The sequence below is a fragment of the Rosa chinensis genome, chromosome 2 (assembly GCF_002994745.2).
Source record: "Rosa chinensis cultivar Old Blush chromosome 2, RchiOBHm-V2, whole genome shotgun sequence".
Lineage (NCBI taxonomy): Eukaryota > Viridiplantae > Streptophyta > Magnoliopsida > Rosales > Rosaceae > Rosa > Rosa chinensis.
The window spans coordinates 66,234,938-66,255,068 of NC_037089.1; the positions used below are offsets into that span (position 1 = coordinate 66,234,938).

The 20,131-nt window shown below is 34.9% G+C and overlaps 1 protein-coding gene and 1 long non-coding RNA gene across 2 annotated transcripts; both read left to right on the top strand.

The window, feature by feature from the left end:
- Nucleotides 1–1,748: 1,748 nt before the first annotated feature.
- Nucleotides 1,749–3,100, top strand: LOC112184791. The gene is made up of 5 exons (XR_005807436.1): nucleotides 1,749–1,914; nucleotides 2,085–2,187; nucleotides 2,655–2,783; nucleotides 2,931–2,973; nucleotides 3,054–3,100. It is a non-coding gene; the product is annotated as an uncharacterized LOC112184791 (long non-coding RNA).
- A 4,560-nt stretch (nucleotides 3,101–7,660) lies between these two features.
- Nucleotides 7,661–15,126, top strand: LOC112188118 (beta-amyrin synthase). Its single transcript, XM_024327166.2, has 18 exons — nucleotides 7,661–7,876; nucleotides 10,493–10,678; nucleotides 10,930–11,019; nucleotides 11,143–11,340; nucleotides 11,519–11,603; nucleotides 11,853–12,019; nucleotides 12,109–12,297; nucleotides 12,387–12,500; nucleotides 12,618–12,737; nucleotides 12,864–12,986; nucleotides 13,082–13,180; nucleotides 13,341–13,397; nucleotides 13,501–13,547; nucleotides 13,634–13,777; nucleotides 13,915–14,092; nucleotides 14,296–14,376; nucleotides 14,504–14,587; nucleotides 14,683–15,126. The coding sequence occupies exons 1-18, from the start codon at nucleotides 7,661–7,663 to the stop codon at nucleotides 14,788–14,790; spliced, it is 2,286 nt and encodes a 761-aa protein (XP_024182934.1). The 3' UTR covers nucleotides 14,791–15,126.
- Nucleotides 15,127–20,131: the final 5,005 nt, after the last annotated feature.

Below are 20,131 nucleotides of genomic sequence, written 5' to 3' on the forward strand. Positions count from 1 at the left end.
TTGGCGGAAAATTTAGTAAGACCCACCAAATTTAATGACTACGAATTTGAGCAGTCGTCGCTAACAGTATCATTTAAGCGATGAATGATTTCCTCACCCCTTATACATTTAGCGAGGATCTATTTATTTAGTCATTCTAGGTTTTGTAGGGGAAAAATTTGTGGTATTAAAAACGAAAAGAGTGGGCATATCTTTTTTTAAACTTCCCTTGCACACAATACTCAAATAGAAAATGTAAGTTTCAATTAAAGAAAAAGGATGCAAAAAAAATGAATAAAAAAAAACGAAAAAAATAGGCCTGGTTAATTCACAAAAGGGACTCGAACCCTAGATAGCCACAGGCCCACAATTGCTTAACCAACTCCCTTGAAATTTTTATGTTGCATTAGGAAGACCTTTTTTTATTTTATATAAGTAATTGACTAATTACAGGAACAGAGACTTGTTGCTACTACGTTACCCGAACCACCTCAAGGACCCTGCTAATAATAAATAAGAAAATTTGAGATGAAGAAATAGATTAACCTGCGATAAATAAATATTTAAGTAATATTATACTACAAGTAAGTTTAATAATGAACCACATGTGCTACGTGTTCGTATTTGTTGTAATCAGTTTTTTTTTGCTTTTTAAGTGTGAAACGTGCTATATGATATATTTGATTTCACACTCATTATTCACATATATGAGCATTATTCATATTTTTGCTTTTAAAAATATGATTGAATATCATGAACTTCTCTAAAATCATAAGGCGTGTCTGTAGGAATGATTTCATAGTTACTAAACAAGTTAATAAACATCGATGGTCCTTCAGGATACTAATTTGGTACGTTAGTTTGTAAACATTAATATGAATGACTTATTTTCACTCTCCAGCTTTCTACAATTGCATGAGCTTCACTCTACTTTGTTTCTCTCCTACATAAGAATCACTACATTCCACATAGACAATAATACGACAATAACTCATTACATGACCTATATTGTATGTATGTGGATAAATTGTTGTTCAATAATGGAATTATGGAAGTCTCCCTTTTTGCAATTTTAGGGACCACACATGGAACTCACTATAAAATAGAATTCTGACGATGTAACCACTAATTTGAGAGATTATACGTTGGACATATTATGCAATACATACTTGACGATGCAAATTATGTTTAATTTAAGTATTTAGTTATAAATTATAAAAAGAAACATTTGAATCATTAAGCTATATGTTTGTGAATAGACACTTTATACCCTAAACCCTAAACCCCAAACCCCAAACCCCAAACCTTAATTCTATCTTTTTTTATTTTTTATAAACGGCATAATTGAGGATTAGAGAAAAATAAGGGATATATTCACAAATGGTGTATGAACTTTAGGCCATTCTACATTTTGGTGTACCAACTTTCAAAACTATCAGAATGGTGTATCAAGTTTGCTCCAATATTTCATTTTGGTGTACGCCGTTAAATTTTCCGTTATTTTTGCAAAAAAAAAAATTCCGTTATCTTTCCTTTAGCTTTGTCAGTTTTTTTTTTTTTTTTTGTAAAGATAACGGAAAATTTAACGGCTTACACCAAAATGAAAGATTGGAGCAAACTTGATACACAATTCTGATAGTTTTGAAAGTTGGTACACCAAAATGTAGAATGACTTAAAGTTCATACACCATTTGTGATATTTTCCCGAAAAATAAAAAGAACTTCTTTAAGCGGGATATTTGGGTTTTAATTGATCAAAGGCCGGGAGAAAAGAAAAGGCGCTGATCCAAAGGAAAAATAAACGAAGATAAAAAACCTAATCTTTAGATAGAGTTCTATCTTTTTCACACTATTCCATCTCTGACGGCATTCTCGTGTTGAAGCTCCGTCTCTGGCTCCCTCTCTGAATCTACCATATTTGAAGCTCTCATATCTGTAAGTAGGATTAGATTCATCTATCTTCCTCCCTGAATCTCATTCTTGTATAGCTTGATTAATCAAGGTCTTTTTATTTTTTGCTAAATCTAAATGTGAGATGTCGTGGTTTATATATTTGGTTTTATTTCAATTAAATGCACCCCAATTGAAGATCAATAGTTACACAGATTGAAGGGCAACTATTCAAGATCAATAGTTACACAGATGGGTATGCCTTCACCTCTTAATACAGACTTGCCATGAATGAGAAGAAGACAAGAAGCGTGAGAGGTATAGTTTCTTATTGTTACCGTCCGTGGTTGCATTAAATAGAATGGTCCAAGGTTGTTCCCCTTTAGTTACTGGGCTATCTCATCGTTATGTGCTACAGAAAAATGTATTAATCTGATCACATCAATTACTTGAGAGTGTATTGTGGTGACCTTAATTGTAAGGCTGCAAATAGTTATCTTGACCGGAGAATCCAAATCCTTTTCTAGTTCATCAGATGGGCTATGCAATGAATGGTTCTAAATTGTTTGCAGCTAGAAGATTTCTGTTCAATAATAAGTTGTGGCACTGTGGATACTTTTTATGAAAGGGCAACGTTTTTGAGGCCTAAAAAAGCTTTCTATCTCCCCCATGTTTTTGTCCAATATTATAATCCACGTTAAAATTGCATAGTGTTTGAGAGAAAACAACAGTTACATACTAGTTTTAAATTAACAAAGATTGTTCTGGTTTTCTTATGAGTCTAGGTCAAGGAGTTGTTGATTCAAGCTTTTCTCTGGCTGCACCACCAATTGCTCTGTTATTCTGGGTTTCAATTGGGTCTGTGCTACCATATTTTAGTTCCATGATTCAAGTTGGGTCTCAACTTTCACAAGGTCAGTTCGTATTCTCACTCTCTAATTTGGTGCCTGCATTTTTGGATTTCTGATTTTGGTGTGGTTTGGGTGATTTGGTATTTTGGTGCGTTAATTCTCAGTGACTAATGATAATTGGGCTATGGTATTCTTCTTCATGAATGACAGAGATTGTGCAAAGGGAAATGCAGGACAATTTTCCTCAGATATGGTAAGTCCAATGCTTATTCTCATATTGACTATTTTGTTATCTTTCTTTAGCATCATATCGTGTCCTTTTTAACATGTCAGGAGGTCTCTTTTCTCCTTTTCAATACCTAAGCAGTGGAAACTCTGTTGCCTACCTTCAAATCTGCTAAATATGCATAGTGTATGAAGTGAGTTATATTTGAACCCTGAACCTCCTTATTTATCAAATTTACAGATAAAGTATTTGTTAAGAGTCTATGAGTCAAGGATGGAACTTTTGAGAGCTGTAATTGTTGGAGCTGGGTACTATTTTGTCATCGCTAGCTGTTGCTAGTGTTTTTTGCTTTTTGTTTTTTACTTCTTGTTTTCAGACGTTTATGTTGCCTCTTTGTATAATGAAGTTGCTTAAAGTATATTTTGTTGCATTCTCCTTAACATTAAATCATATTTCTTTATCTTTTGCATTTGCAGAGTGGTGCTGGGTGGTAAAAATTCAGAAGTGTAGCACTGTAGCATCTCTCAAATAGTTAGGGTTCTTCACATATGGTTTCTTTTAGTGCTATCTCTGTTAGCTAGGTGTTCTTTTGAAGATTATTCATTACAAATGTTCAAGTGTAATGGAGACCAAAATTAAAAGGCTTGGAAATCCTATTTGTTTTTTTATTCGTAGATTTATATTTTCTTTTCGATGTTCAATGTGTTAGCTGTCTGTCAACATTTTCAGTAATATATGCATGTCAATGAGGTTTAGCGACCAAAAACCTGAGAGCTATTTATAACGACGAAAATATTTTTGTCCCAAAAACTGTAGTCCATACACCGACGAAAAACACATTCCTCATTGTTGAGTATCTTTATCGAGAAAACCTTTTCTCATAGAAAAGATACATTTTACGAAGAAACAAAATTTCCTTGCTAAAAACAATTTATAGCGAAGAAAAACTTGGTCTCCCAAAGCTATTTATAACGACGAAAATATTTTCGTCCCAAAAATTGTAGTTCCAACGTCGATGGAAAACATATTCCTCGTTGTTAAGTATTTTTAACGAGAAAACTTTTTCTCGCTGAAAGAATACATGGTACAATGAAACAAAATATCCTCGCTAAAAAAAGTTTACAGCGAGAAAAAGCTTCCTCACCCAAAGCTTATAACGACGAAAATTCGTCGCAGAAAAAGTAGTTTAAATATTTTATTTATTTACATTTTTTAATTTTAGTTATCATTGGCGAGGAAATAATTAATTTCGCGATGACATCTAGTATGTCGGAAAATATATTTAACGACTATTTTCTAATCGTTGAACTTTTTTAACAAGAAAAAAGTATGGGTTTGAGTGAGGAAAGAAATTGTCGCTATAGAATAACAACGAGACAAATAGATTTCATCACGGAAAGGGTTTGACGAGGACATTGTTTTTTCGTCGCTAAACCTTTTCTTGACGAGCATTCTCCGACGAATTGAAGACGAAAAGAATTTCCTCGCGGAAGTACTTCCGCGACGAAATGTCTGTTTTTGGCGAGGAATTTGTTTCTCACAAATGAGGTTTTTTGTTGTAGTGAGGTACTTCAAGGCCACGAGGCGAATAGGTGAAGGACAGTAGCCATATCTGCAGTGGATTGGAGAATTGTTTTCATTAGCGATTTGGAGGAAAGAGGTCGGGGCAGGGCTTTAATAATTTATGTAGCAAAGAACATATTTTTCGGTAATGTCGTTCGCCGGCCGCAGGAGGAGGAGGTCTCTGATGGTGGTGTTGATCATTATGGCGGTTTTACAGATTTGGATGGGCTAGTATAGAGGAGCTGTTTCGTAAGTTCTTCAGCGGTATATCATCGGCTTCAAAATGCAACAAAACTAAAAGGGATTCGAAGATAGCAAATGAAGAGTGCCCAAATCTTCTCCACAAACTATTTTATGCTAAATTCTTCTCTTCACCTTGATTTCAGACCATACAGCTGCTTCTTTTTTCTCACCTACACACAAATCAACTATACTAAATCAATTTCAACAACAGCAGAGCATGTTATCACCCATGAATACCAATGGTATGTCACCCAAAAATGTTGATCATCCTCTTTTACAAGCTCAATTTGGAGTTCAATCTCCTGGAAGGATGTTACTGAGGAGCGTGGAGCCAATCTCCCCAATGGGCTCTAGGATTTCAGCATTTGCCCAGCTTGAGCTAGCAATTACGCAGCCTCAGCTCAAGGGGTCTTGGCAACAACTTTTCCTCCATGGCTGGGTCTTTTGTAAATTCTGGGTCAAAATGGGATCTCCCAGTGGAAATCAAATTGAGAGAGAGAGAGTGAAAATACCAAACTACCCTCTAAAAATTGAATAATGACATAAGATTAATGGAGTTATTAACGGCGTGTATTTAAATGTAGTCGGGCTTTATAATCCAGGTACCAAAGTGCAGTTAGTGTAAAGTGAGGCACGTTAATTCACAGTGACCTTTAGTTCAGGTGTTCGAAAAATTCTCCCCTTTAGTTATTTTGGAGAGCATGTATAGTTTTTTTTTAATTTTTTTTTTATCTATTTTAGCAGCTAAGAGCATCTTTAGCAAAACTAGCCATTTTTTAGTCAAATTTTAACCAAAGTAGCTAAAAAGTCATTTTGACTAGTCACTTTAGAAATACATCTGTATCAGTGCTCTCTATTTTAGCATGTTTTGAATTTATATTATTTTTTAAATGAAGATTAAATAGTTTATATGTATTTACAAATTATATTATTTTTACAATATGAATATTGTAACTAGAATGGTTCTTTAATTAGAGCCCACTGACAAGCAACCTATTAACTCAAGATAGTTTACATCTATTCGGGAAAATGTTGTTAGCTGCTAACTCAAGATAATTTACGCTAGATTTAACCTAGCTGCACCAGACTCTTAGGTAGCTCTCTATTATAACTTTTAGCTATCTCGCTTCTAAATATTGAGAATGAGTTGAGGCTCTCTATAATTTAAAACATTCATTTTGACTTATTTTATGTAATTTATAAATACATTTAAACTATTTTAATATTTATTTAAAAATTAATATAAATTCAAAACTAGTTAAATAGAGAGCACTGATGCAGACATATTTCTAAATTTGCTAGATTTAGCGGTCACTATTCTAATTCCTTAGCTATTTTAGAGAGCATGTTTAGTTTTTTATCTATTTTAGCAGCTGCACCATACTCCTAAGTGCCTCTCTATTATAATTTTTAGCTATCTCTCTCCTAAATATAGAGAGCGGGATGAGACTCTCTATAATTTAAAACATTCATTTTAAGTTATTTTATGTAATTTATAGATACATTTAAACTATTTAATCTTCATTTAAAAAATAATATAAATTCAAAACTAGCTAAAATAGAGAGCATTGATGCAGACATAATTCTAAAGTGGCTAGCTAAAATAACTTTTTAGCTACTTTAGCTAGTTTTTGTAGATCTTCAATATGCCGCAATCATTCATTATGTCGCAGCTAGTCAACCGCGTCTATTCATTATGCTGTGGCTATTCAACTGCGGTTATTCATTATGCCGTGGTCATTCAACCATGATCGTTTATTATGTCTTGTGGGCCTGATCCACCTGTCTGCCACATCGGCTTTGACAAATTTATGTTCAAAATTAAAATTGTATAGCTCGGTTAAATCTAGGACCATAACGTAGATTAAAATTATTTAAACTTTAAGTGATTCCACACTTTAATTCTTTGCCTAAGGCTTTTACAATCTCAGGACTGGCCTTGATTCATAAAACTCTTTATCAAAATTGTTGTGCCAAAGTTGGACATATAGTTTGTAATTAAGGTAGTGATCATATGTAGTTGATAACAATTAGGAACAGTTTCTAATTTCATGGAGTTTGTGAACACAGCTAGGGTTCAGTCCTAATAGTTGGTCTTCTGCAAACCAAATCGAGGAGAGAGGATTTCTTCGCTTCAATTTCTAAATAGGAGGAGACAACGACGATTCTGTGAAAGGAGTCTTCACGTACAGGCAACACGTTATAATAATTCAATAATCACTTCTAGTGCTGGGTGATGATAAATCCACAATCATTTTAATGATTATAATTCTAATAAGGACTAGTTGAGAACTTTCTAATCAACGGTTTTGGGAGACTCACTTTTCGATTACATCATGGTAAATCAACCGTTAGATGTTTATGTATGCATGCATGAGTAGATCACTTTTGAAAATTTTCTTTCAAATTGCTAAATGTTACAAATTTGTCAAACATAACAGTTCATGTTCATAACTACTACATCACGATTGTTAATGTCTTAACAATTTTCAATTGGGTTGAAAATTGCATAAATGATCTACACAAATATCTAAACATCTAATGGTTGATTTGCAAAAATATGATAAAAAAAGTAGGTCTCACACAAAAGTCCTCATTATAGTGGTTCTCATTAGAAAGGCTCCCATGGGTGAAGTAAGCAAAAAAAAGAAATATAATTATAAATTCAAGAGGTAGAGAAGCTACAGACCTACACATGAGGCTCCTTAATGGATTCATATCGGAGATTCAAGTAGTGCCGGCCTATACGTACTCGTATCTATTTCCTACTCCTCTAGGCTCTAGCTATATATACCTATATGTCCTCATACTTACTTCTATACCTCTAGGCTCTAGCTATATATATGGAAGGCTAGAAGCTTACCTGCTTGTTCTATCACTAATCATTGCAGAGAATTAAACTAGAAAAATGTGGAAGCTTAGGTTTGGAAATGAAGGTGCAAATAATGACCCTTACAGTCCTTACTTGTTTAGCACAAACAACTTCTATGGGAGACAAACATGGGAGTTTGACTCGGCTGCCGGCACACCTGAAGAGCTAGCAGAGGTCGAAGAAGTTCGACTAAGTTTTTACAACAATCGTCACCAGGTCCAGGCTTGTAGTGACCTCCTCTGCCGAATGCAGGTAGTTCATTATTCGAATATGTTAATCAAGTTGTCTGTGTTATTTCTAATGTCTATCTGATTGTTTTTATGAGGCAGGTCTTTTTTCTCCTCTTAAGTTGTAATTTTTTTTTTCTATTTTTCTCAATAAATAAGGGTTGGAGAGTTTTCTCTTTTCAGTCCCCGTTCTAACCAAAAAAAGAAAAAGGAAAAGATTATAGATCGTGCATGCACCTCTATCTGTTAATAAACAATGGTGTTCACCTTGTCAATGACTGATCGGTCAAGAAAATTATGCTCAACCACATTTGGATGTAAATTCAATGGTGGAAATAATTATTTTTTAAGTTGAGTTATTTTGTTTTCCACTGTTAGATTTACAAGCAATGGTGATTGAGCATAAATTTCTTGATCAATTACTGACTAGGTGAATAATCTTGTGCTAACATATACGTAATTCATTATTGGATTTGCTGATAGAGTGTTTCCTAAGCCATTCATCTTGAGGTCTTCGCTTTTATCTTTGTTTAATAATATATTTTGATAGCGGCTATTGCCACCCTACCATTTTCTTTGTTCACCCTACAAATATTTGAATTATTGAAAGACTATATTTCCCAAATGCAAAATGACTAATAAGTACACTAATTTTTTAAAATTTAAATCTTTAAGTAAAACTAAATACATAACTAATTAAATACAAAACTACTTAATTTCTCTTCTGATAACATTAATCTTCATCTTCTCCATCCAAATTTCAATTTATTACAATTTTCTTTTTTATCTTTTTGTTGTGTTCTCATCGTTAATTCACTATTCAATTCACAATACCATTAGTGTTAACTTCATCAAAATATTTATAATACCTTTATAAACACCGAAAGTAAAAAATTTAAAACATGAAGAAAAAAAATCAATCTTTTTTTCATTGCTCATAGTAGCACTTACTAATTTTTTTATATGGATTGAAATAAACGAACATTAAAACTGAATGGAAAAAATAAAAAAAATGGAAGTAAATCCAATTATGATTTTATTAGGAAACTTTAATATATTTTAGGACGTCTTTTTAATTTATATAAATTAAATGAGAAATTTTCGTTAAACAAAATTTCTTTTTTAATTTGATATGTCATATGATAGAGGATATTCCTGGGAAGAGAAATGAGTTGGATAAGTAAATCTAATAATTAAAATTAAAATGTTGGGTGTAATGAGTAAGTAGGGTGAACAAAGAAAATTGTAGGGTGGCAATAGCCTCACCCATTGATAAATTGATTGAATTTGATGAGATACCATCTCCCTAAAAAAGATTTTGCAAAATCTTGGCTCATTGTTGATATTATTGTAACTAGCAACGTGCTTGCGTTTCTCGTAGGTGATATTGTGAGGTTCATGAAAAATAGGTTAACTAAAATAGTGGTTTTTTTTTGGGACATAAAATAAGTGTTGGTTTAGTTATTTTTTCAATTTTACACTATGTCAACTTATATTTTATTGGCTTAATTTGATAATTATGTTATTTAATGGTATTATTGGCACTTTAAAATTTGGTGAGGCCCTTTGACCCGAAAAGAGAGCCCGCTCCATTATTAATAGTACAAATAGAAACCGTCGCTATTTAATGGAGAGAGATATTGTTGCAAGGGATCCGGATTCTTTGCTATAATATTAGATGTTAGGATATACTAGACTTTTCACGTGAGTCCACCACGTCACCACAATGGAAAATTATAATATGTTCTGGGACCATATGGTACATGTGGTGCTTCATGTTGATGTCATTGACTCATATGGCTTGTATTTATTTATGATTGTTCTCTTCATTAAATTTTTTTTCTATCCCCTGCAAGGTCCCCACTTAATTCAAGTGATATTATTAGTTCGGATCACCACATAGCAATGCTATGTGGTAGTCCGGGATCATAGAATAATGACCTCACCACAGTGTACAGTACAATTGTAAGGCTCAAAATAAGAAAGATTTTGTAAATTGAATTTTGTATCTTTGTAAACCAACCCAAATAACAGGCGTGGGGCTGAGCCTCCTAGTTAGCCTGGGTTCTAAACCCTCTTTAAAAAAAAAAAAAAAAAAAACTCAAATTTTATTGAACACCAACCCAAATTGTATTGAACCACGCAAAGCATGATAGATTGTATTTAATAGCCATTTGAGTAAAGACACATTAGAGCAATGAAGGAGAGAGTGTTACGTACGTCAGCCGTACTACGTGGCGGTGCGGATGACCAATCAGTGCCCAGCATAAGGATATTTTAGGTATTTCACTTTTAAAAAGCATGGATAGTTTCGGAATAAGGAGAAAAATTTCTGGCTTTTAATTAGTCAGACATACCACATGTTTGGTACGCCTGACGTATGCAAGAATTTCTCGCACTGAAGAATTTAGAGATAACAAAGCAATTTTGTCCATTGAATCATTCAAAAATCTTATATCAACATCATTGGAATCAAACTGAATTCTCTATTTTATTCTTCTTCCATTTTTGATGTATCATTTTTTAGGGATTATTTAGTGAAATAAGCTTAATATGAGATCATGCAATCTCTCATCTACGTCCAATCTTTAGGATTATTTAGTGAAAATACTATTTTTATATTAACGAATTGAATTTGTAGCTTCTGGGAGAGAAAAAGTTCAAACAAAAGATTCCCCAAGTAAAGGTGGAGGATGGTGAGGACTGTACATATGAAAAGGCCACCGCTGCATTCAAAAGGGCAGCTACCTTCTACTCTGCCTTGCAATCACCTCACGGCCATTGGCCTGCTGCAAGTGTCGGTCCCATGTTTTATATTCCTTCCTTGGTGAGTGTGCAATGCAATTCCACAATATGCCTAAAACCTGTCTGATAAAATTCCTCAATAATGCACAAATTGTTAAGCTAAGGGCAGTTCTTCTGGTAAACCAGAAAGTTCAATTAAATCATTAAGTGCCTAACAATCAGTTGGAATAATAGTGCAAAGCATGCTAAAGATGAAACTAATACATCTGTCTTTTGAAGCAATTAGATTTGACTACTACTTTTCAGCTTTTCTTTGTTTGTATGAAAATGCAGGTCATACCGCTCTATATTATGGGGCATCTTAGTAAGGTGTTCTCTGCAGAGCATTATAAGGAAATGCTTAGATATATATACTGTCATCAGGTAAAGTACACAGAACTTAATTAAATGCCTTGTGAAATGAACATATAAGTTTGTTTAAATTTCTATATATTTATCATTTTTCTGTATGGTATCGGTAGAGCTTAAGAGTTTTGTTCGTTGCAGAACGAGGATGGTGGGTGGGGATTACACATAGAGGGCCCTAGTATGATGTATTGTACACTTCTGAACTACATTTGCATGCGTCTACTTGGAGAAGGACCTGACGGTGGTTTAAACAACGCTTGTGCAAGAGCACGCAAGTGGATTCTTGATCATGGTGGTGCAACACATTCATCATCCTGGGGAAAGACTTTTATGGCAGTATGAAAATTTTCTAAACCAGTACAGCTTAGTATACTATTCTCACAAGGATTAGCTGCTAAAATTCACGGCCGAACTATGTTTTTCTTCATTTGTAACTTTAAAATCGGATTTGTTGATAACTCTATAAACCAATGGCTTAATGCATTCTCTCTCAATTAGTTTTCTTCCACTGTAGATACTCGGTGTGTATGAGTGGGAGGGTTGCAACCCGTTTCCCCCAGAGTTTTGGATTTTCTCATCTTTGTTCCCTTTGAATCCAGGTTTGTTCAATTTCTTTTTACTGTAACTTGGTAAGTTCATCCATTTGATGCATGTTATAGTAATTTCCATCTTTAGCCAGTTAGATAACCGTAGGAAACTTGTCCAATCTATGTTGAGGAGAAAGGTAATTGTGACTTTGAACTGAATTATTTCCTAGCCTTGAAAGATAAGATTTTTAGTCCTTATTGAAGCATACATTTAGTTAATTTTATCTCTGTAGCTTTCTAATTTAGCTACTGTATGCTCAGCAAATATGTTCTGCCATGGCCGGTTGACTTTCTTGCCTATGTCGTATCTGTTTGGGAAAAGATTTGTTGGCCCCATCACCCCTCTCATTCTACAACTGAGAGAAGAAATGTACAATGAGCCATACAGTGAAATTCAATGGGGCAAAGTACGCCATCTCTGTGCAAAGGTGTGTATATATGATCTGCACCTTGTACTTTAATTCATAGTTCATACGAAAATGAGATGTTTGTAACACTCATCTATTTTTTAATACAGGAGGATAACTACTATCCCCATGGCAAGTTACAATGTTTGTTGTGGGATACTCTTAGCACAGTTTATGAGCCTCTTCTTTCTTGCTGGCCCTTCAATAAGTTGAGAGAGAAGGCTCTTCAAGAAACTATTGAAAACATTCATTATGAAGATGAAAATAGTAGATATATAACTATTGGATGTGTGGAAAAGGTAGTCACATATTTAATTGAGGAAAAGTTGGGAGACATTGTGTAAAAAAATCTAATTTTTGATAATGTAACCTCAATTGTTTTTGGCAGCCCTTAATGATGCTTGCTTGCTGGATTGAAGATCCGAATGGAGAATCCTTTAAGAAGCATCTTGCAAGAGTTATAGATTACATATGGGTTGCAGAAGATGGAATAACTACGCAGGTCTGCATAGCAATTTTCTACAGCTTTGAACTCAGGCTTTCACTTGTACTTCTCTATTGGAAGTGCTACTTGGGCCATCAAAGAATATACTAATTGTGATACTTCATATGTACGTAGAGTTTTGGTAGCCAGGCATGGGATGCTAGTCTTTCTGTTCAAGCTTTGCTTGCTGGAAATCTCACTGATGAACTTGGATCTGTACTTCAGAAAGCACATGAATTCCTAAACAAATCTCAGGTTTCCATGCTTAATGAGTCCTAAAAGCCTCCTCTTCTTGTTTTCTGTTAACCTTGAGCATCAAGCCTATATTTTCTTCTTCTATATTCGGCTGGCTATAATATTTATTCTCTTGTGACTCTATAGGTTAGGGATAATCCTTCTGGTGACTTCTTAGCTCGTTTCCGTCACATTTCTAAAGGTAGTTGGACTTTCTCTGACCAAGATCATGGATGGCAAGTGTCTGATTGTACTGCAGAGAGTTTGAAGGTGACTTTTCAATCCTGGGCTTTTCTGGAATTGAGGATTGAGCCTCATTTATAACGATCATATATTGCTTACTAGTTATATATGTGTTATAACAGTGTTGCCTACTGTTTTCAATGATGCCGACGCAAATCGTGGGTGAACCAATTGACTCTGAGCGCTTGTATGATGCTGTTAATGTCATACTTTCTCTGCAAGTGAGGACTAGATTGAAAATTCTACGTGTTTCTCTTGTTATGCATCTACATGTTTAACATTATAGATCTACATACTTACTCAAGCAACTAGCTCATTTGTATTTTTTTCATTAATTACTTGTCCTTTGTCACAAGTATTAATCTCTATGATTTGAATCAGAATTCAAATGGTGGTGTATCAGCCTGGCAGCCAACAGGAGCTCCACAATGGTTGGAGGTAAACCTGGAAAATCTTATATATGAGCAAAGAATTTAAAAAATTCTGTGATTTTGTTGTACGTCATTACATTGACATGCATATACTTTCCCTCCTTATTCAGTGGTTCAATCCAGTAGAATTTCTCGAGAATGTCGTCATCGAATACGAGTAAACTTCTTCACCCAACATTTCATTCTTTGAATCCTTATCTCTAGACATACATTCGTTGAATCCTAAACTATAGAGTCATGCAGGTATGTTGAGTGCACTTCATCTTCAATTCAAGCGTTAACTTTATTCAGGAAGTTATACCCTGGGCATAGAAAGAAACATATCGATGATTTCATCACAAATGCAGCATGTTACCTTGAAGACATGCAAACACCTGATGGCTCATGGTATTTTTTTCCCTTTGATTAATATATTTGAGACATGTTTATGTTTGAACTTTGTTAATTAAAGAAAAGAAGTAGATCGGATCGTTTCCAATAAAAAAAAAGAAAAAGTAGATTGACTAGTGCTACTGCTTTCACAGGTATGGAAAATGGGGAATCTGCTTCATCTATGGAACATGGTTTGCAATTCTCGGGTTGAAGGCTGCTGGTAGAACTTACAAAAATTGTGAGGCGATACGCAGAGGTGTTGAATTTTTACTCAAAATACAGAGAAATGATGGTGGTTGGGGAGAGAGCTACACTTCTTGTACCAACAAGGTGTTTTTTCTTCTTTCTTTTTCATCTACCTCTTTACATGAATATGAGGGGGGGTCTATTGGCATATTCCTAAAGACTTTGAGTGTCGAGTATTTAACTGTTCAGCTATTTGTTCTGAGCTGTTAAATATATAATTGGCCAAAGGAAAGCATAATATTCTTCCTTCAGGTAAAGTCAAATTATTCTGTGATATGGTTGTACAGATCTATACACCTCTTGAAGGCGAACGGTCGAATTTGGTGCAGACTGCAATGGGACTAATGGGATTAATTCATGGTGGACAGGTTTGTATTTATTCATATCTTATGTGCTAGCCAATTCCCCAGTATCTAACTATCTATACTTCTTAAAATATGTCTCCTCCTAAGTTGACAAATTGATATATTTTTCTTTTGGTTTTGTTGGTAATAGGCCGAGAGAGACCCTACTCCCATTCACAGAGCTGCAAAGCTTTTGATTAATTCTCAATTGGAAAATGGAGATTTCCCCCAACAGGTACCATTCTGTGTTTTGTTTTTATATACTGTGCATTGTGCAGCAGGGATACTATCATATTTTACTCATCTTTCCTCTCTTTATCCTTTTGACAGGAACTGGTGGGGGCTTTCAATGTTAATGCCATGTTACACTATGCAGCATACAGGAATATCTTCCCAATTTGGGCTCTCGGAGAATATCGTTCCCTTGCCTCCTTCTAGATATATGTATAGATGACTAGACACTATACCAATAATGCATTCAGACGACAGATGATATATGTCGTCTCATGTTTTCTATTGTGTATCCGGTTGTCATCTCTTACGGCATCAGACAATAGACATCCTCCGTCGTCTCACCTTCTTCAGACAACAGAAGTTTCGCAAGGCTTTGTTGTCTGAACAACCCAACTTTAAAGGATTTGGGACTTTTTGTGGTTACTAATCACATACAACGACACATTAATGTTGTTCAAATCAATTACACACTTCAATTTTAATAAAACCGCTGTTGTCTGAAATTAAATAAGAAGACATTTATATGTTGTCTGAGGTTACCAAAATAAAGGCTTGTTTAACAATATGTTGTTTGAATGTATTTTTAATGACATTTAATTGTTTATATAATTTGAAAATAACATCACTACGAAATCAAATTCTGTTGTTTGAAAGATCTTGAACAACAACAAAATTTACTCACTGTGGTTAGATTGGTTTTTCAACCTCAGTTCTACATGTTTGAAATTCACTTAAAATTGGGTAAACTATGCTTCATCTGTTGTCTAAATAGTTTTAAGAATTTAGTTTTATGTCTTTTATCTTGTGTTCCAACCACTGTTTTAAGTATTTCTGTTGTCAGATGGATAGTATAACTATGTGTAATCAACTACTTGTGTAGTTTGATTGAGGTCAGAAACCCACTCTTTTGTTGTTTGTATCAAGCTTTGTTATTGCATGATAATTAAATGACCTTTGCTTTTCTGTTGTTTATTAGAAGTATTTCTATTGTTTGATAATGAATTGAACTTCAGTTTTATGTTGTTACATGTAGTAACGACAAACAGTTGTTCGTTTTTGTTGTTACTGTATTTGTGGTACAACATATCATAAACCTAGATGTATTCGATTTGAACCATATCAAACCTCATCCATTTTGAACAGTCATCAAAGGCATATTATAGAACCTAAAATTAGCAAATTTCTCATTGCATCAATTAACCCACCAAAATACAATCCCATCAGTACCATAATACTAAACTAGCTAGCAGCTAGCTTTTACATTAGCCAATTTCAAGTATTGCTGTAATACCCCGAAAATCAGAATTAATTTCCGACAACTTTCTGAAAATGATTTTGTGGTTATGAGCACAAGTACGAAGTCAGGAGATGATATGAAATTATTTTCGGACAAATAATTTTCAGAAAACGTCATTTAGAGGCTTGCGAAAGTTGATTTTCTATACGTTCGGATTCTGTGAAAACTTTTTTCATGAAAACTGTAGAGCGTGCTGATATGAGTTCGTGGACATGTGGAACGCGAGAATCGGAGTTCATATGAAGAAGTCATGGCCACTAGAAAAAGTTTCCATTTTAGTTAAATAGGAAAAAAAATCCAAAAATACCAAACTTTCCATTTTCGGTAAGGGTCATGATCATTTGGCCCTTAGGCCCTAAACCTGCCCGACCCGGGCCTTGCATTAGGGGGGCCCGGCCCTACCCTTTTTAAAATAGGGTAGGGTATGGGCCATGAGAATGAAACCCGGCCCGGCCCTCCGGCCCTACCCTTTTGTGCCCTTTAGGGCCAAGCCCGGCCCGGCCCTTTAGGCCCGCCCGAATAAGCCCTAATAATTTTATATTTTTTATATTTTTCAATTATGTTTCTCTTTTTTCTATAATATGCAATTTATCTCTTCCTTTGTAATTGATTTCTTAAGTTTTGTTTTCTTTAGTTTTTATTTTCTTTGTTACATAACAATTAATATTAGGAGATTTAGAGAGATAGTTAATTGAATATAACCACCTTAACTAATAATAATAAATGTTATAAGTTAATTCCGGCCTACTCACAAACACACATATGAAATATGATCAACTAAAAACAATGTCTTATATTACCTATATAACCATTGAACCACATTTTGAGGAAAAAAAAAATAACATAAGTTTTTTTTTTATTAAACAAAATAAGGGCCTTTTCGGCCCTATTTGGCCCTATTTGGAAGGTCGGCCCGACCCGGCCCTTTCGGCCCTAATAGATCGGGCTTTTAGGGCGGGTAAGGGTTAGGATATTTAAGCCTCGGCCCGTCCCTACCCGGCCCTAAATTTTGTTGAATTTGACTAGGGCCAGGCGCCCGGCCTGGCCCGATCCTAAGCCCTAAAATTTAGAGTAGGGCTGGCCCTAGCCCGGCCCATGATGACCCCTAATTTTCGGAAAGCTTTATCTCTTTGTTCCCAAGCCCAAGTCGGGGACAGATTTTCACCGGTTAATTTCTTCCTCCTCTGGCCACCAATCGGAGCGCGACTTGTTCCATCTCTTCACCTCACTCCCCTCTCCAAGTCTGTGGAAGCTTTGTCGCCTGGGTCTAGCTGTGGATGGTGCTACGACTGCGAGAAGTGGTGGGGGCGCTGCAATTCTTGGCCTCATTGAAACTCACGTTTCCAGCCACCTTAGGCGAGGATTCTTGGGGGCTTTTGGAGCCCAGAGGACGTACAAGCTTTCTTCGAAGGTGGCTTGCAACGATTCAACTTGTGAAGATCAAATTTTGAAGATTGGGAATCTAGGGTTCTTCGGATTTCAAATTTTTTGAGGTAAATTCCGGCGAAATGACTTTGATTCAGACTTTGTGCTATATATGAATGTAGATGTACATGTTGAGAGGAAGAGTTTGACATAGGTCTCGCCGAGCAATTTGGAGGTCGACTGCAGCTCTGCCATTTTCTGTGGCGGCGTTTTCCGGTGGCTTCCCGCCATCTCAGAGGTAGTTTATGCTTCTCCTTATGATCTACTCGTCGATATGAGCATTTCGATATATAGTTTGTAATTTTTGGAAATCGTATGAGCATGTACGGATTTTAGGGTTTTCAGTTCGATCGGTGTTCAATCCGTCAGGATTCGGCCGTCCGATTGACTTGTAGCCTTGATATATTGATCCTAGAAGTATCCCAGAGATCTTAGGTGGTCTCTGATGAAGTTTCGCCTCAATTGGCATTACTTAATTTTGTGATTTTAAGTAGTGCAAATGGGGGTTCGAACTTTAATCATTTTTTATTCGTGTACTAAGTTAAGATCCTATTTTACGTAGGTGATTGACGGAGCATATTCAATACATTATCTCGGCTGTAAGAGAACACGCAGCAGGATTTAGAGGTGAGTAAATCTCACGTGGTTCATTTACGAACAGAGTTGCTTATTATTCAGAATTAATTGATAAATTGTAAAATCGTTTTCGTAAATGAAGATTTATTTTCAAATGATATGAACTTGATCGACTGCGATTCATAGGACTGCAGTTCACAGGTATGGTAAAATGAGTTTTCAAGTATAAAAATGATTTTCTCAAGTTTTGTGATCGTGGACTATAGTTGATATTAGTAGCATATATTCATGAGCGGATGACTACGTATATTTAGATATATGTATATATATATATATATATATATATATTTACGAGGAGTGTATATTGGGGCAGTTGTGTAATGAGGTGGAATTAACATGTTTGGTGAATTCGATGTTGTTACTGTCGTGATTTAATTTTCCAAGGAAATGAATGAGTTTTGGTTCTTTTGAATGGAAACAATTATATTATTGACGTTTCGTAATTGAGAGTAACTTGTTAAATTGTGTTGGTGGTTTGCGGTGTGAAAAAAATATTTTGAAATTCATTTCTATATTGTTTTTGAAATGGGAGTTGAGCTTTGAAAACAATATTTGTTGCAGTCAATTATATTGTTTTGGAAAGTGTTGAGGTTGTGTAATATTTTGAGTCTTGTGTGACTTATGTTTGGTCTTTGTATCGAGGGCCACAGTAGTGACCGAGGGTCGGTTATCGGAACCATGCCCTTGGCCAGGGTATGGTTACGATTCAGTTAGAGATCTAGTCTATCTGCAATTGTATGTCATGGTGGGTAACAATCAGGTTACTTGCAACTTATGAATACACGTTTTTAAAAGTGAGTTCAAGTGGTTTCTTTATTTTATTGTCCAATGAGAGACTTGAATTTCATATTAAATTGTGAGTTGAAAATAATATGATTTTGTCACTTTAGTGACGTATGTTACCCTTATGAGGTAACGTTGTCGAGTTTTGAAAACGAGTCATTGTATGATCGTCTTAATGGAGTTGAAAGGGTGATTTCTGCTTTATTTAAATTGTTTGATTTTATTATTGATTTCGGTTTTATTTGAATGGTTTGATTTTAATGTAATCTCTTGAACTAAGTTATATGCATGGATTACTACCTTTTGAATTGTTTGTTTTAATGTAATTTCCTGAACTAAACTCTATGCAGGGATTACTATGGTTTCTATTGATTGTTTTTAATGTGACCTTCTGAACTAAGTTTTTATGCAGGGATTACTGATTTTACTTATTTCAAATTCTGAGTGCAGTTGTGGTTTGAGATTTGTAGCGAGTAGTGAAATGAATTGTGATGTCATAAGTTTGACAAATGCTTTATGTTGAGAGGAAATGAGTGTGATTTAGTAGTTGTGTCATTGAGACAAATGAAGGATGATCTAGTAGATTGTTGTGTTTCAAAATGTTTAAAATGTTACTGGAGTTTAATTGTAAAATTGAAGTTGTGCGAAATTAGATGCATGAATCGAGAGTCAAAGCATGTGGGTTTTAGTTTGGGTTAACTTAAGTGAGCATGATATTGAGGGATATGAACTTGATGTTTTTATTGTGATAATTGCATAGTGATTCTGCTAGGCTGAGATGGTTAAAGCATATGTTATGTGGTTTTTTAGGTTTACTCGTACGAGCTTGCAAAAGCTTACAAGGTTTGTTGTTTCAACCCGGTGCAATATTCCAAGGTGTAGGGGTTATTGTGCAGGTCAGAGTTACAGTCATCGAAACTGAAGTTTTATAGTTGTTGTATCTTAGACGTAGAAGTGTATTTTGTTTTAGCCTTCCACTATGTAGAGAGTTGGTGAGCATGTTTACTTATTGAATTGTTGTTCAGTTTAATTTATAAACTCTTTGTAATGTAACATGTGACTCTAGAGAATGAGTATGTATTGCTATCGGTGAGCTCGATCGGTTGTTTATGGCTTAGTATAAAATGAAAAATCTTCTATGTGTTTTCTTGTGCTTGTTAAGTTTTCGAGTTTCGGATTTGAATTTATTTATTCGAAATTCGGGGCATGACAACTGCTATTGTTGTGATCAGCATAATATCTTGATCCTAATCTAACTAAGGGAAAAACCTAGTAGGCTTCATAGAGTAGATAGAGCAACCGCATACATAATATTGTTCAACACTTTCCATCAGTTTTGTCAAAATGCACAAAAGCAATTCCTAAACACTACTGCTCAGATGCTACCAGAAACATAAGCAGCTA

Coding starts and splice junctions, on each gene's coding strand:
- LOC112188118 (XM_024327166.2), top strand. CDS start 7,661: ATGTGGAAGCTTAGGTTTGGAAATGAAGGTGCAAATAATGACCCTTAC. Junction 13,398..13,500: donor GAGCTCCACAATGGTTGGAG/GTAAACCTGGAA, acceptor CTCCTTATTCAG/TGGTTCAATCCAGTAGAATT. Junction 14,588..14,682: donor ATGGAGATTTCCCCCAACAG/GTACCATTCTGT, acceptor TCCTTTTGACAG/GAACTGGTGGGGGCTTTCAA.